This window comes from Gobius niger, assembly GCF_951799975.1.
Source record: "Gobius niger genome assembly, chromosome: 17".
Lineage (NCBI taxonomy): Eukaryota > Metazoa > Chordata > Actinopteri > Gobiiformes > Gobiidae > Gobius > Gobius niger.
The window spans coordinates 11,687,374-11,701,193 of record NC_136868.1 but is presented as its reverse complement, the minus strand read 5'-3'; the positions used below and the strand labels follow the sequence as shown (position 1 = coordinate 11,701,193).

The 13,820-nt window shown below is 41.3% G+C and overlaps 1 protein-coding gene across 1 annotated transcript in view; it reads right to left on the bottom strand.

Moving 5' to 3' along the window:
* The window catches only part of sh3rf1 (SH3 domain containing ring finger 1), a 63,425-nt gene extending 59,197 nt beyond the window's left edge, over window positions 1–4,228 (bottom strand). The window contains exons 1-2 of the mRNA XM_079574895.1: window positions 3,938–4,228; window positions 2,674–3,157 (exon numbers count right to left, since the gene is read on the bottom strand). Coding sequence (XP_079431021.1) covers window positions 2,674–3,054 — 381 coding nt within the window. The 5' untranslated portion in view covers window positions 3,055–3,157; window positions 3,938–4,228. The remainder of the gene's footprint in view (window positions 1–2,673; window positions 3,158–3,937) is intronic.
* Between the last annotated feature and the right edge of the window lie 9,592 nt (window positions 4,229–13,820).

Here is a 13,820-nt window from a genome sequence, read left to right as displayed (position 1 = left end):
ACCAATTATACAATGGAAATATTTTTTTTCACTCAAACTTGGCTGTAAATACTGTTTAAAGTGACGTTAGCCCGCAGTTAGCTTTGCCCGTTAGCATGTTAGCTTCTTCTTCGTGATTTCATTAGTGTGTATTGCTTTCTCCGGACCGGTGGCAGTCAAGTTGCAAACATGGTTTTCTGGTCAGAGACACCAGGGGGAGATGAAAGACCCTCCAATCATCCCATAAACACTTGTATCACCCCCACAGGGACTACGGAAAGGATTTATTAAGGTAAACAAGGTTCTTAGTACTGCTTTAAACAAGATGTTTCTCAGCCGTCCTTGGACCGATTTTTACCATTTAAACTCAGAGAAACGTTAAAATCTGCTTTGTCAAACGCACTCCAGAGAGCGAGAGAGAGAAGCGTCGGCTTTACAGTTGCTCGCTACACAACACCACGCCCCCTTGGACAAAAAAAAAAGAGAAAAGAAATATGTATAAAATGTCCAGATCGTTTTTGACGTTTTTGATCGACATTTATTTCACTTCTGTTCATCACAAAGCTACCAAAATCACACATAAGGTGTATTAGAGTGTTTAGTCTTAAAAAAAAAGTCATAAAAAATAAAAAAAATGTCCTCAAAAAACAAGAGAATAGGGAAAGCAAAAGACTTACACTTTTGCCCAGTGTCATTACTGCTCAAGTCATATAGTTCATATTTTGCCAAAAGTAACTCAAAGTAGTGTAACTTAGCTACATTTTTGAAACAGTAATATAAATATAGCACATTTTTAGAGCTGTAATCACCAATATACAATATATTAACATTTTTAAGCAACCTGCCCAACGCTGATGAGGATATAAATCAAATGATGATCTGACCTTGCGACAATAATTAAGAGATAATCATGATTCAGGGCTTTTCTGTAAAGCGTTTTGTGACCATGTCTTTCAAAGGCGTTATATAAACATAGTCCTTTACTCCTGTTTTACTCTCAAACACAGATACTTCCCATCATTTTTTACTCTGTCATAGAAAAGCAATTTGAGCCGAGTAGAGCTTGTTTTGCAGGGGAAAACCAGCTATAGATGGAGTAAGTTCACGTTTCTCCACTCCAACCCTAACAGTTGGTTTGCAGTGTTATGTGTCTGCTTCCACACCTCATCTTTCCACAAAACACTGTCATTCCCTCACACCCACGCTTCCTTTGGCTCACGGAGGGTCATTTAAGGTGCTGTTTCCTGCCTGGCATAATTAAAAAACACATCCCTTTCATCTGCGTCTAAAAGCTGAACCTCCGACGCTCGCTGCATTTCACAATTCAATTCGTTCCACTTTGCAACAAGCGCCACTCGACACAGCATCAGCACACTCAGCCTGCGTTTCTTACACAGCTTCAATGCCACAGTGGGCTCAAGTGCAAGTCTGCAGTTCTGCTAAAGTTATCAGCAGAAAGACCTGAGGGGGACTCCTGAAGAGAAGAGGCTGCACTACACGACAGGGAGCACAATCATCTGTTCCACTGTCAACAGCCTCGGGTCACAGACGTTGTAATGGCAGCTGGAAATGGTTGACACGCAAAGCTGAATTCAGGATAAACTTGTGCTTTTATTAACCCATATAACTGGATGTGTCACTCAGTATAAATACTCACGACAAAGACAAACAGATAAGAACAGACACGATATGTTCAACGCCCCATTAACAGATTAAAGCCACAGATATAATTCAGGCCGAGTTGCATGTTGCAGTAAAGCTTGGAGGATGAAACTGTGGAAAATGTTCAAACCAATGAGAAAGATCCATCCATCCATCCATCCATCCATCCATCCATTTTCTTCCACTTGTCCGTTGCCGGGTCGTGGGGCCAACCGTCCGAGCTGCCCAAATCACATTGCACCAGCCCCTATGGCTCCTCCTGCAGGTGGTGGGTCCACAGAAGGACGGCCTCATGATTATCCGGGCCTGTTGGTCTCTCATAAGAATCTGAACCGCTCTTTGTCTGACCCATCACCTACGACCTGTTTGCCCTGGGAGACCCTACCAGGGGCACGAAGCCCCCGACAACAGAGCTCCTAGGATCATTCGGGTGCTCAAACCCCTCCACCACGTTAAGGCGTCGGTTCCAGGAGGGGAATGAGAAAGATATCTGACAATAATCAAACTAGTAAGTAACTAAACCTCATACAAACTAATACCCCAGTGGTGAAGAGTCTAGATGAAAGCAATACCTCAAAAGTTCAGTACCCACTCCAGGTTGGGAAAAAGAGCAAAGCTATGGTGAATTTGTAATCTCGTCAGTCTTCACTGCAGTCATTTTCACCCAAGTTCAAAATGACTTGGCAACTCTTGCAGGTAACTATAATGGCTGCCAGTCATTCACTTCCAATCTGCAGGCGCCAGCTCTAATTTGAAAGAACAAACTTATGGGACTCCACTAACACTCAAATCAACATCAAAAAACAACTTTAAAAGACCACAGTAAAGGCTGTGTGGACCATTAGTCAACTGGCTGCCGCTCAGACTGCAGTGATAACAGTTAATCTGCAGTGGGGATTACAGCAGCAGTAACGCAACATGCTGCTGTTAATCCAGACAAGATTTTCGCTGCATTGTTTCATGTTGACCTTAACAATGGGAAACACCGATGATGCTCAGTGATCCATGGATGCTCAGAGAGATGGTACTAACCCTGACGATGGAGCTCTTGGCCTGGGCTCGCTGCGGCTGTGCGCCCGGGGGGCCCTGCTCTCTGCCCCCGCTGCTGTGCGCCCTGGCAACCGCACCGGACGTCCCGTTCGTACACGCTCCCGCCCCGGGCCCTGCTCTGCGCGGCCTCTGCTTAATGCCATCCAACAGCCTGACCAGGAGGATGTTACTGGGAAGCTCATCCACGGCGCACTCCACCAAAGTCCTGCACTCGGGACACCGCAGCTCCCCGCGCGATCCCACGATGCCCTGCAGACAGCGGCGGCAGAAGGTGTGCTGACAGGGCAGGACCTTCGCCGTGGCGTCCAGGCGCTCCAGGCAAACGGGGCACTCGAGGAGATCCAACAACACCGACTCGTCCATCCTCCAGGTTCTGCTTCTAGTTCAGCAGAAAGGCAGGGACAAGCAGCGCCAGGGCCATCACGTCACTGCCATACCGCGGCTGTGGCCATGGCCTCTGCACCAACTGAGGGGAACAATCACAACACGCAGATTAATCACATGGATTTGGGTCATATATACATACCGCACATGCCTGTTAGTGTACACAACCCAAATGCATAATACTACACACACACAGTTACTAGTAAACACATCCATGCTGCCCAAGAGCTAGATTATATAGGATTTAAGACAAACATAATCTAATTTACTCCCAGCAGGTTATTACACCTGCATAATGTAATCCTGATACTTGGAGATTAGAAGTCTGCCGCGACCAGCCAGACCACGGCAAAGTCAAAAACACTGATTTATTACACACTGGGAAGGTCTTTGTCAAGTAGGTTCACTGGATTTCAAAATATAAAGAAGAAAAACAGCCGTTCTTCACAACAACACGCTTAATTTTACAAACTTGTTCAGTATAGCGTAACATTACTCCGGGAAAATGTCAACATTACGTAACAAACAGTACTAGCAGGGAGAGACGTGCACGCGATCACTTTTTCGCCTTGTTATGAACCCAAAACTCGAGGCTTTTTTGTTTGTTTGTTAGAAATGTGGGGATTTTAAAGTATTTACATAAAAGTAAGACTGATGCCAACTTTGCTAGCACAGGGGGGCTAACGTGGGCTACTTTAACGCCGCAATGTTTCGGCGTCTAATGATATAATTGGGTATGTAAACTTGTACGTGCTCTTAGGTCGCATGTTTTTTTTTTTTTTTAAGTTACGCGATATAAAGCAAACCAAACAACAAACGCATAACAATAAATCAGTCGGACACCAAAAGCTGCTAAACTTACCCCTCTCTGAAAACAGGACTCCTCCTCTTGTTGCCCCGTATCTCCTAATTCCTGCTAACCTTACTAGTTAGCAGCGCTGCCTGGGGGTGGTGGTTTTGGGGGGTTTTGTCGTCTTGCCACGTCCCAAAGATCATAAAACAACACCCCCAGTGGCGTCCAAAGCGTCTCCCAAGAGTTACAGCTGTAGTACAGTCCAAAAGAAGTTTATTAAACGCCCGAATTAAAGCCGAACATGTAGAGAAAAGAGAGGCGAGACAACGGGAGAAGTTGACCGAGCGCCATGCTAGTGTTTCTGAGACTGAACGACACAGGGCTGCGGGAGAACAACCAACGGGCGGAGCCTGGCCGCTTCAAAGACAGCATAGTAATACGACAAATTAACATACATGCACGCAAATGAGCTTTGAAAATTGAAACTAAAACACAATTATATAGTGATGTATGTTTTAGCGCTGATACACATAAACGCTATATTTAACTATTATGTTTAAGTGTTAAAATTACGGCTGGTAAACGTGACGGAGAGATTTACGAGGTGTTTCAAAAGGCGTTGTCAAAGGGGGCGCGGCTTTAACTGAATAATAATGAGATGTAATGGTATGCTAAAAACAAAACAGCATTTTATACAAATGTGGCTTGATTTAATTAGCATATTATTAACTTTTATAAAAGAAGGTACCACCAGCGTCTGGTACGTTACAGTTTATTTGTATAGCACTTTTCAAAGCAAAGTTACAAAGTGCTTTAAAGATTTGATAAGCAATTAAGTTAAAAAACACAACACATAAAAGCACAAAAAAGATAAAAACAACAATGCATAATACACATTAAAAGTAAAACATTTTAGGTCAACCCAGCTCGATATCACTTTATTTTACAGTACCTTGATACATTGTACCTAACTAAATTTATTACAATGTAATGTGCTCTGAAGCAATTTGTAATTACATGTATCTATGGGTTAGATACACAATGGAATAACTTGTATTATGGAATAACTTGTATTAGTACTTGTAGGTACATAATGTAATAGGACACGAGAACCTTAGGGTTAGGGACTAAGGTTAGAGTTATGGCTTATTACATTATATACCTACAATCTACAAATACATTTTATTCCATTGTGTATCTAACCTATAGGTACAAGTTATTACACATTGTTACAGAGCACATTACTTTGTACTAAATTTAGTTAGGTTAGTAAATGGGCATTGTTCTATTTTTATAGCAACAAGTAATTCACATACTTACTTACTTACTTACTTAGTTATGTTTTTATTTAATCTATCTGTCTAATCTATTCAACATTACAGGATCAACTTCAGCAGTTTTAATGTGCCATAATAAAGGGAGAAAAAAAAGCTACTTTCCATCTGTTCATTATTGATTACCCTCTGAGAAATGTTTTGTTCTGCTTGGGAATTGTGAAGTTCAAAACACGACAAGAAAATAGCTATAAAGACTAGCACATGAAATCCGACTTTTGTCTCCTAATACCCTTCTTTAAACTCGATGAGATAAGGTGGAGACACAGCCATACAATAAACACGTGATATATGTTTGTCTATTTGCCAGGACGCTGCTCTGGTGAGCTCAGAGGTGGGGTGAGGAGGCCATAAAGAAGGAGATTTATCTATAGGTGGCGCTCTCCTGTCACACGTGACCCCATGGGAGTTGGCTGGGGCCCTAAGGTCATATTTCCTGACTGTGAACAGACAGGCAGCTCTTGCCCCTCCCCTCCACCTCCAGCGCAGACAATGGACCCCTTGGCTTTACATCTCGACTTGCCTTGACCTCTGCGTACCACCACCACATGCCACATCTTATGCATTCGGCAAACCGTTATTATGTTGATTTCCAAAAGAAAGTATGTATCAGATAAAAAGACACAGGTTGAAAGATTATTTTTTAATCGACTGTAATTCATGGACATTAATGGTCAAATAAAGGGTTGCATAACAGCTTCTCATGAGAGGAGTTTCAGGTCTGTAGTAGTTCCTATACTGTGTCTATCAAAAGTGATTGGCGAGTCAGTTCGAGAGTTTGTCCAAAGGCGGCCTTGACTAGTGCAGATTGTTGCTGTGTCCTTGGACAAAACACTTTGCCTGAGTGAATGATTTGGTGGTCAGATGTAATCCATTAGTATATTAAGAACAGGACTGCAGTGAACCAATGACTAAGGATTTCCATCAACACATAAAACAGCTTATTCATAGCTTCCATTTTTGGTTGATTGATTGGCTGTTTATTTTCTTAGTGAATTATAGTTGAATTGATTCCCTGAGCACTTAAATAAGTTGGAAAATGTGATATTAAATGTTCTTTAGTATTGGGCGCTGAAGTGATAATTGCAATTTAGTAGTTGCGGCAGATGTAGCACTATTTTAGACAAATAAACACATGTCGGTGACACTGCTACTACTCCAATTAGTGCAGTGTTTCTCAACCTGTGGCACATGTACAACTGGTGGAACAAAGGCTGGAACACAGTGGTATTCAGGTTTTTAATGTTTTTGAAAATATGACGAATTTATTGTTTGTTTGTATACTTACTCCCCGTAGGGAAATTTGTCTTCTGCATTTGATGCCGCTGGGGCAACCCGTAAGAAGCAGTGGGCAACGGCAGTGCCACACCCGGGGACCCATCTCCTGATGTAGGGCCAGTCAGAATCACCTGGCTGGAGGATTCACCTATTATACATGTTTTTAGTGGCAGGGGAAACCGCAGTACCCGAAGGAAACCTACGCAGACACGGAACACATGCAACTCGTCCAGGTGGGAATCGAACCCAGGACCTTCAAGCTGTGAAGCACGTGTGCTAACCACAGCGCTACCATTTCGATCCATCTGTTGTAAGTGATAAATATCATTTTATTTCAGTGAAGCAGTAAATCAAGGAAGAAATGTTGGGCTGAAAAGTTATTTTTTTTATAGATAGAGGTAAAGTTCCAGAGCAGTTTGACTCACTTCTCATTGACAAAACATGGTTGACACGGCAACAGTTTAAAATCATTTGCCTCTATCTATGTCACTTCCTGTCAGTGGCCAATAAGGAAGTGAATAAGTTTAACATTACAAAGAAAACTGTGTAACATTTTTAGCAAAATATTAAATATAGTTGTGTCAAGTATATGTTTTAGCTGAAAATTGTGTCTAATGTGTCATATGCACAAGTCTTTGTTTAATTAGATGAGCATTTTGATAGGTTTATGTCCTCTTTTGTATTAGTTCTTGTTTAGTCATGGTTTACTGCTATGACAGAACTGGATTAGCCCAAGTTTTGGCCTGACATACGTAGTTCTGGCATAGACCTGGTTTAGACGTGGTGATCCTCAGAGAGCCTAACATTTTGATGAAAAGTTTGAAAATCACTTCTCAAATGCTATAAATGAATAGGAACTCTCCCTCTACCACCATTCTCTATGAGTTTTGCAGTGGGCCCACTTCTTCCACTTCTGCTGACAGGCAATAATCTTTAAAACTGGCTTCACCTTGAGGCAAAATTGTGAACACTGCACCTCTTTGCACTCTCACACACACACTCCTAAATAGATGGAGGTGACAGCCTGGCCACCACCTATAAATAAGGATTGGGGAACGCACAGGAGGACAGGCAAGATATATGTCCCAATTTCCATGAAGGGATAAATCCTTGACAGTAATATTGCTCTCTTTTGTACATTTCATTACTATAAATATCCCTACAGCTAACACAATGTTCAATATCAGAGCTGGACTGAAATCTTTCTTTATGACAAATATTGACTTGGAAATATGACGGCTTAATTGAAACCAGCTCGGGTTCAGCTTTTCTCTTCAGCTCGATATGCAATTAAAGCCAGGACACTTAACAGCACTGATCTCAAAGTTGTTTGTCTCAGTGTTCTTTGATAAGGCTTGAAAAGTTACAAAGTCAGCCCGGGGCAATCTGCTTCAAATGAGATTAGAGACTGTGGCTGAATGTCGATGAACTGGGGAAGGCTTGACGACATGGATTTCTCTGCGGGATAATTCCGGTCTATAGAAAGAAATTCGCTGGATGAACAACACGAATTTAATGCATTTTCTCTTGCTAGGAAAGCGATTTTAGGAGCTTTATCTGCAATGACAAGATTAAACCAGGAAATATGGAGGCTGATACTTCTACAATTTACCCAGAAACACCAGAATCATCTTGCATACAAGCATAATATAAAGCACACTAGTAACTGGGATCAATTGTGTGAATACTATACCACAACTATACGCTGTTTTGCACAATGGTTGGAACACAGCGAACATCACTTTGACGTGGCTGTGCTTTTATACGAAACACATCAAACGCCTCGTGCAACATTTATGGGATATTGTGGCTCCATGTTTGTTTGTGGTTTCACGTCTGATTAAATAATTCTGTTTCAAGCCGACTTACAATACTGGTACCATAGACGTATTGGCGTGATATTGTACTTTGAAAGTGAGAACTCCAAAACGGAGCAAAGAGCATGGGGGTTTCTTTGATGTTTAATTGCATACGCGCACACAGTTTGCAGAAGGCAGATGTGGTTGAAGGAAAAATTTATATTCGAAGCTGAGTGCGATCGTAAACTTTACACCGTTATTATGCTGTTACTCATTATCTCATGGCCTTTACCCTGAGAGCACAAGGTAAACTCCAATTACAGACATTTGCAAATGAAAAGCCCATGTCTACATGAGTGGCCGACATACAGAGCTCTTTGGAAAGCAGCTGGTTAATGCTCCTCTAATGCTTTGGAAGACTCTTTTTTTAAAGGTCGACATGGCTCAACAACAATGATCTGGGCAGGGCACTTTCAACCGGGAAAGGTTTATCTCAGAGGGAGAGCCAGGCGTCTTCAGTACTGCAGTAAGGGAGAAGACTGTGGCGTCTCGATCCATGCCAGGTCCAACTGACTAAAGGACAAATTCATCCACTTGGCTGTCAGGAAGTACAACTCACCTCCCGCTCTCTCTGCTGCCCCCTGTTGTGCACATACAGTATATTCGGTATCGCTTTAGATTAAGGTGTGCTCATTAAGTATTAATCAGCATTAGTAATCATTTTAGGGTTAGGGCTAGGGTTAAGTTTAGGGTTAGGTTTAGGGTTGGCTATGAATAAACCGCCTAATGGCCTATTAGTATGTTAACAGTTAATACTTTACAAGCATATTATTAATGCTTATTAGTACATTATTAATACTTAATACTTAATACGAGCACACCTTAAAGGGACTATATGGAGTTTAAAAATGTTAAAATTATGTGTTTTCCTTTCCCTACATGTTCCAGCAATGTCCTACGGTGTAGAATGAGCCCAGACTGTTGGGTTCGAATTGCCGTCATGCACGAGCTTAAAGAGGGGGTATTATGCTTCTTTCAATCACATAGCACTAGTCTATATCACACTACAATGATGACGAAACCTTCTGTTGGTCTGTAAATGCAGTAAATTAGAATAACTACCTTGTATAAAATTGCTCTCTCAAAGTAGTGAATGTCTTGAAATAGGCCTCTGTCTCTTTAAGAACCTCTGACTCTTTCCGACTGCTGAGGAGCAGAGGTTGGTTACTCGGCTGGTGACGAAAGCTCGGAGGCGTCTCCAGGAGGTGGGGGCGTTCCTAGGAGGACTCAGGCAAACCTATGCCTAAAATGGCTGCCATCAGAGTTTTTACAGATTAATCAACAATACGTGAATGTGCCAAGGCAACACTTCAGGCATGTTTTAATGAGGGAATGACATAATAACATGATGTAAAGCTTGAAAAAGTATATTTTGCATAATAGCCCCCCTTTAATATAGAAGCTGCAGTTACGCATAAGACCTGAGGTGGCAGTAGCGAGTATAAAATGACCAATTTACCGCATATTCTGATATTGTGCTCTGGTTATAGTTATAGCTTATTTGCACCAACAGTTTGAGAGTGACCCATTTTTTTTGTATTGTCATGGAACAAGACACTCTTGAGCGGTACGGTGGCGCAGTGGTTTGCTTGTACTTCATAGTGAGACGGTCCTGGGTTCGATCCCCAGGTGGACGGGGCCTTTCTGTATGGAGTTTGCATGTTCTCCCCATGTCTGCTTTGGTTACGTCCACCAGTGAAAACATGTACAATAGGCAAAATGATAGTGTGTTTGCTTGTGTGTGAGTGAGGGGTTGGTGGTGGTGGTCAGAGGGTTGCAGATTGGCACCATCGCTTCCTAAAGGCAACAATATGAATGAATAACGACTACAATGTGGTGCTTCAAGAAATTTGGTGACACAGGCTTGTAAAGCGCACTACAAGTGTAAGCCATTATTCTTTATATCTCTAATATTCACGGTGGTTAGAGGGACAGGGGGAGCCTGGGGGAACAGCCACTATATGACTTGAAGCAATGAACAGTCTTTTTAGAGCCTCTCTCACTGAGTCCTGGGTAAACAGGAAGGTGATGGCAGACATGTCTTCATCAGTTGGCTGTGATAACAGAGATAGCTTTCCACCAACTGATCCAAGTGTGACCAAGAAGTCAGTTCCTTAAATTATTTAGCACCAAATCATCCAAAATGCACAATTTCATTATATTACTATTTGTATATTTATTAATCCCGGAGTAAATTCAGTTCATCAGTATATTAACTGTAGTTGTATCCACATAAACATGACAAAAGTGACAGGTAAATTTGCATACAAAATCTTCATGTTTTAGCAAAATTATGGGCTTCTTTGTAGATGAAAAATGCATGTGCTAATTTGCATTTTGATTTAAACATCACCCGCTTCATGTCAGGCTCTGGATGGCCATACATCAGAACTGACAAGCCTCATATACATATTGCACAATAAAGACAGCTTTCTATTTCAGTCAAGCCACATGTGACGCCTCTACACCAGACATTTCTGTTTATAATCTGGTGTAATTTAGCAACCTTAATAACACGTCGCAAAATTAATGCCATCTTGCTAGACAGAGCATGCTATATTGGAGGTTTGCGTGAAAGCCAAAGCGATTGATAGGAAGACGCCCACTTCTGGCTGTCGCACTAAATCAGACATGGTTTAGAGAAAGACTGGAGGCAATGGGTATATTTCTCCACAGGGATCGGGTCCACAAATAAATCTCACCACGGGCTGACAGAGGGGCGAGCTGATGTGCTGAAAGGCTGAGGATGGAAATAGGCTTCTGTCTCCTATGCTCACTATTGAACAAAGAACAAAGAGAGATACAGTTTCGATGTCTAACCTTTGGATGTGTGGAGTTTTGACTTTTAATAGAAACTTGACAGCCTTCCTGACAGCAGATACAAAACCAGAGGTGTCATAAGTGATTTTACTGAGTTTTGCACACAAAGAAACCAGCTTGGCAGAATGGGTCAGATTTCCTGTGATTGTGAAAAAAAACCTGAATGGGCTACACAGACCTATAGACCATTATTTGCATTAAAAGATCCTATTACTTACTAACAATTCATGAAATTGACTATAAAACGGGGGTGTCCAATGTTATTTTCAGACAAGGTCCCCCATATACTGACCGTGACAGTTACATTCATTGAATAAAATTGTACATACTGTATTTTGTTGAAGCTGAAATGTGTAATCCTGTAGATGGCATGTAAAATTGATAATAAATAAATAAGCTCTGGAAAGTAAAAGAAAAAAGAAAAAAGTTATAAAGCTTCATTAACAATGTCACATAAACCAAATATATTGACCCCATGCTGTAGCTCTGAGGCCCACACCTGGGAGTCACGACCATGACGTTGAAGACGTCATGGTCATAGGCCGTAGACTAATTACAGAGTACAACTGCAGCAGGTTCTGTGAATGAAGTGAATGAATCTCCTTCCTTGGAATCTTAAACTGAGATCATGGAGAATAAATTAAATGTAATGTTCTCAAAGCCAGTTTGAAATGAGTAGAGATGTAAGAAATTATTCATCAGGGTAAAGGGCAAGGATATAACATTTAGAACTACGAGCCCACACCATATGAGACGAAAATCGGCACATACTTAGTTTCTAAGGATTTGCAAATGTTTCATCAAACAGAGGAAAGAGAAATGACCCATTGGAAAACCTTTGAGCAAAAACAAAGTGCAACATTTAATCCAAAACTGCACCTGACTATGTTCAACCTGTCATTTTTTTTTATTGTCAATGATCTTATACAGACAAAATTGTTGAGCAATGTCATAATTTTGATTTAATGCTAGTTTGAATACATTTAATAAGGACTGAGCTACTTTGCTCATGTTTTGCTCTGATTTCAGATTGTAAACAACTGCACACACATGCCCCCCCTAGCCACGCCCCTGTCGTTCTGCATCTGCCCCAACACGTTTCCTCAGCTCCACTCCCCGGTCAATGGCTGGTCGTCCTTCCAATCCCCAAGAAAAGGTTCCAGCACTGTGTATTTCCCATGTCTTTGCTTTGCCTTAATTTTGCACCTTCTTTTATCAGGAGCATTGAGATGCCTTGTGTACGAAATGCACGGTATAAGTAAACCTGTCTTGCCTTTTAATGACATTTAAAGCCTTAATTTTGGCACAATTCTTTAAATTAGTTTTTATGCCCGGAAATCCTGCTATACCACAAATGTACCATCTCATGTTGATTGCACCAATATGGGACTTTCAGCAGACGTTTTAAATCTTCTCTCCTCTTTTGCAAAACCTAAATGTCTTGTCTGGGTTTAACGGTTCGGATTCGTAAGTGGCACCCGGTGTGGTCCTTGGCTGCTGCTGTCGTCCACCTGCTGTGAGGCGCTTTGTTACATGTGTGTGGTCACAGTTGGTCTTCTGCACAGCACTGGATCGACCAGGTGTATCCACGTAATTAAGTGGACAGTGTATCTTTCTGGGGCCTTCAAATAGTCTTGTGTCAAGACAGAACAAAAAAAACAAAGCAGTGGATGAATAAGAAGTAGTAGTTGCTGGAGCAGTAGCAGAGTCAATTTGAATGCTTTTTATTGCCCAAATTCCATATCTTAATGCCACAAATTAAGAAAAAATGGGCACTTATTTAAATTCTGAATATTTGCAATACTTTCATCAAACAGAGGACAGAGAATAGGACAAAGCGGGAAACATGAGAGCAAAAACAAATGTGGTCAATTTCAGCGAAAACTGCGATAAAAATGTTGAGCTATGTCATCATTTTCCAAGAAATTTAGATTTATTGCCAGTTTTGATCCAATTCAACACTTTTTAAACACCATGGCCCTGATACATTTTTTAATGCCCTGCGGAAACGCAGAGTGACAAGTACCATAGTATTTTCCATCATGTAAACAGAACAGTTTAAGAAATAGTAATGTGGTACTAGTTGCCACAGTATAGTTGCATCACAGAAGAAGCTGCTAGTTTAAAAAGTCTGCTGCTTATTTTGCAACATAAGTAACTTGATGCTTTAAAGGAATAGGCCACCATTTTTACATACCGAGAGGCTAAATGCTAGCGCCGTCTGTGCTGTTTACGTGACTGAGGGCACGCGTGAAGACCTGACAGGTACCAATGAACTCGTCTAAGCTAAGGAAAGAACATATCTCAGTATGTAAAAACGGTAGCCTATGCCTTTAATAATTTAGCTTACAATCAAATTCAACAATACTTTCTTTAAAGAGACTACATGCAAGTTGGTCATTTTATGCTCACTACTGCCACCTCAGGTCTTACACGTAACTGCAGCTTCTATATTAAGCTTGTGCATGACGGCACTTCGGACCCGAAATAAAACGTTTTTTAGTAACAGTGGATTTTAGAGGCAGTTGTGGTGAACAGGTCTGAGCTCATTCTACACATTAGGACATGGCTGGAACATGTAGGGGGAGGAAAAATACTTAATTTTAACAATTTTAAACTAAACTACATTTATTTGGCATGGAACAATCATGAAAAGTCCCA